This window comes from Solanum lycopersicum, chromosome 11 (genome assembly GCF_036512215.1).
Source record: "Solanum lycopersicum chromosome 11, SLM_r2.1".
Classification (NCBI taxonomy): domain Eukaryota; kingdom Viridiplantae; phylum Streptophyta; class Magnoliopsida; order Solanales; family Solanaceae; genus Solanum; species Solanum lycopersicum.
The window spans coordinates 33,684,514-33,687,611 of NC_090810.1; the positions used below are offsets into that span (position 1 = coordinate 33,684,514).

General features: G+C 38.2%; 2 protein-coding genes across 2 annotated transcripts; both read right to left on the bottom strand.

Annotated features, from left to right (window-relative positions):
- Positions 1-293: 293 nt before the first annotated feature.
- Positions 294-799, bottom strand: LOC138339371 (uncharacterized). Its single transcript, XM_069290966.1, has 2 exons — positions 615-799; positions 294-531 (listed from the first exon to the last, which is right to left on the bottom strand). The coding sequence occupies exons 1-2, from the start codon at positions 797-799 to the stop codon at positions 294-296; spliced, it is 423 nt and encodes a 140-aa protein (XP_069147067.1).
- Positions 800-1,551: 752 nt separating this feature from the next.
- LOC138339372 (uncharacterized) lies at positions 1,552-2,117 on the bottom strand. Its single transcript, XM_069290967.1, has 2 exons — positions 1,860-2,117; positions 1,552-1,776 (listed from the first exon to the last, which is right to left on the bottom strand). Exons 1-2 carry the CDS (start codon positions 2,115-2,117, stop codon positions 1,552-1,554), a joined length of 483 nt encoding a protein of 160 aa, XP_069147068.1.
- Between the last annotated feature and the right edge of the window lie 981 nt (positions 2,118-3,098).

Below are 3,098 nucleotides of genomic sequence, written 5' to 3' on the forward strand. Positions count from 1 at the left end.
TAGTTCCTCTCAGGGATAAAAAAAATATGAAATTTTACAAAGAAACCGACCGAGGCCGACATAGGTCGCCTACGTATCTCATTCTTGAGAATTCAGGTTGAACGTAGTTCGAATACTAAGAAATATTTAAAAGGGATAAATGGGGTAACCGAGGTCTACAAAGTTCGCCTACGTATCTCATTATTAAGAATTCTGGTCTGACTTAGTTCGTTACTAAGGGATAAAATTTTAAGCAAAACAAATACAACAAATAGAATGATTACAACTAACTAACAAAAATGCAAACCAAAGCTTCATGTGTAGCATGTCTTTACAGCGTCTGAGTTAATAGGTTCAGTCCTTGCAGTTCCATCTTTCTCCGATTGGGCCAAAGAACCTATAGATAATACTTTGCGAACCATGTAAGGACCTTGCAAATTTGGCGCAAATATTCCTTTGTATTCGTCTTGGTGAGGAAAAATGTTCTTAAGGATCAACTGCCCAACTTTGATAATTCTGGTTCTTACTCTCTTATGAAAAGCACGAATCATTCTCTATCGATACAAAAGACCATGACAAACAACAACCATTCTCTTCTCGTCAATCAAAGTTAACTGCTGGATTCTCTTTCTCACCCATTCAGCAACTCAGTTTCTTGTATGATTCTCAATGACTGTATCTCAACTTCAGTTGTTGTGGGCGCTTCTGTTCCATATACTAGTAAGTACGGAGTAGCTCCAGTCGATGTTCTGATGGTCGTTCGATAATCCAATGAATCATATGGAAACATCTCACGACAACCTCGGTGATTGTCATCCATTTTCCTCATAATCTTCTTGATGTTTTTATTGGCAGACTCCACATCTTGTTTCATTTGAGGGCGATAAGCTGTTGAGTTTTAGTGATTAATCTTGAATTGCTCACATATATCTCTCATCAAGTGACTGTTAAGATTTTCAGCATTATCAATAGTGATAGATTCTGGTACTCTACACCTGCAAAGAAGATTGTCACGAACAAAATCAGCCACAACTTTCTTGGTTATCGACTTGTAGGAAGTTGTTCCACCCACTTGGTGAAATAATCAATAGCTACAAAAATGAATCTGTGTGCATTTGAAGTGGATGTCTTTATCGGACCGATGACATCCATACCCCAAGCTACAAATGTCAAAGCATTAAGTTCGTGAGGTGGCACTCGGATCAAATCGCCATGAACTTGACATTTATGACATGTTTTCATAAACTTGCAACAATCATTCTCCATAGTCAACCTGAAATATCCGGCTCGAAGTATCTTTCTTGCCGAAGTGAGCCAATTCATATGCGTGCCACAAACTCCAGCATGGATCTGTTCAGTACGTTTCACAGCTTCCACAACATCGACACATCTGAGAAGACCCAAATCTGGAGTCCTCCTATAAAGGATTTCCCCACTTAGAATGAAATTGAGAGCCATACGGTGTATCGACTTCTATTGGATTGATGTAGAATCTTCAGGATAATTTTTGGACTCCAAATACTTCTTTATATCAAAATACCATGCTAGAGCATCTCGTTCTTCTTCAACATGTTAACAATGGACCGCATGTTCTTTCAACTCTATATTAAGAGGATCGATATAATCAGTATCTGGATGCTTAATCATAAAAGCGATGGTGGCGAGAGCATCAACCAACTCATTTTGTATTCTGGGAGTATGTTTGAACTCGATCTTGGAAAATCTTTTGCACAACTTTTGTACATAGTGTACGTAAGGTATATTATTTGGGTTCTTCACAGCCCATTCTACATGAACCTGATGAATCAACAAATCTCAGTCTTCAATAACTAATAGCTCATGGATGTTCATGTAAATGGCCATTATCAAACCAAGAATACAAGCTTTATATTCAGCCCTAATGTTCGTGCAATTAAATTGGAGACTGCTCCAATACCTTTACCTTGATGATTTGCTGCTCCGTCTAAGAATGGTCTCCAACCGGGGTATGTTTCATAAATATCTTCACCAATAAATGAAACTTCTTCATCGTGAAAATAAGTTTTAAGCGGTTCATACTCTTCACTCAACAACATTTTCCACTTAGCTAATATCCCGGTCGGCATCGCCTTCTGGAAGATATACTTTAGCGGTTCCATTCTGTAAATGAGGTATGTAGTATAAGAAGATAAATAATGTCTCAACTTCAAGGAAAGCGAAGTCAAAGCTCAACACATTCTCTCCAACTGAGTGTATCGAGACTCATGTGGGGTAAACTTCATGCTTATCTAATAGATAGATATTTCTTTCATTCCTGTCTCATCGTGTTGACCGAATACGCATCCAAATGCACTATCTGAGATGGAAAAATACAACAACAATGGACTCCCTTCTCGTGAAGGAACTAATACTGGTGGATCTGGCAAAGAGTTATTGATAGCGTCAAAAGTAGTCTGACACTCTTCAGTCCACTTTGTCGTAGCGTCCTTCTTCAACAGCTTGAAGATAGGATCACACACCACGCTTGATTGAGCTATGAATCGACTGATGTAGTTCAACCTCCCTAAGAAACTCATCACCTCCTTCTTAGTCTTCGAAAGAGGTTTATTTTAAATTGCCTTAATCTTGGAATGATCGAGTTGAATACCCCTTCTACTGACTATAAATCCCAACAACTTTCCGGCTGGTACTCCAAAAGCACATTTGGTAGGATTTAGCTTCAAGTTGTATCAACGCAAATAATTAAAGAATTTCCTTAAATGTGTCAAATGGTTCGAACTCTCGCGGGACTTGATTATGACATTATCCACATACACCTCGATCTCTTTATGAATCATATCATGAAATATGGTCGTCATAGCCCTCATATGGGTAGCACCAGCATTCTTGAGGCCAAATGACATAACTTTGTAATGATATACACCGTAAGGTATAGTAAAAGCTTTCCTTTCTACATCTTCCTCAACCATCATAATCTGGTGATAATCTTCATAACAATCTACAAATGACTGCATTTCATGCTTAGCGCAGTTATCAATCAAATTATGAATATTCAAAAATGGAAAAGTATCCTTCGGGCTAGGTTTGTTGAGATCTATGTAGTCGTCAAAAATCCTGATTTTCCTGTCTTTCTTGGCAAC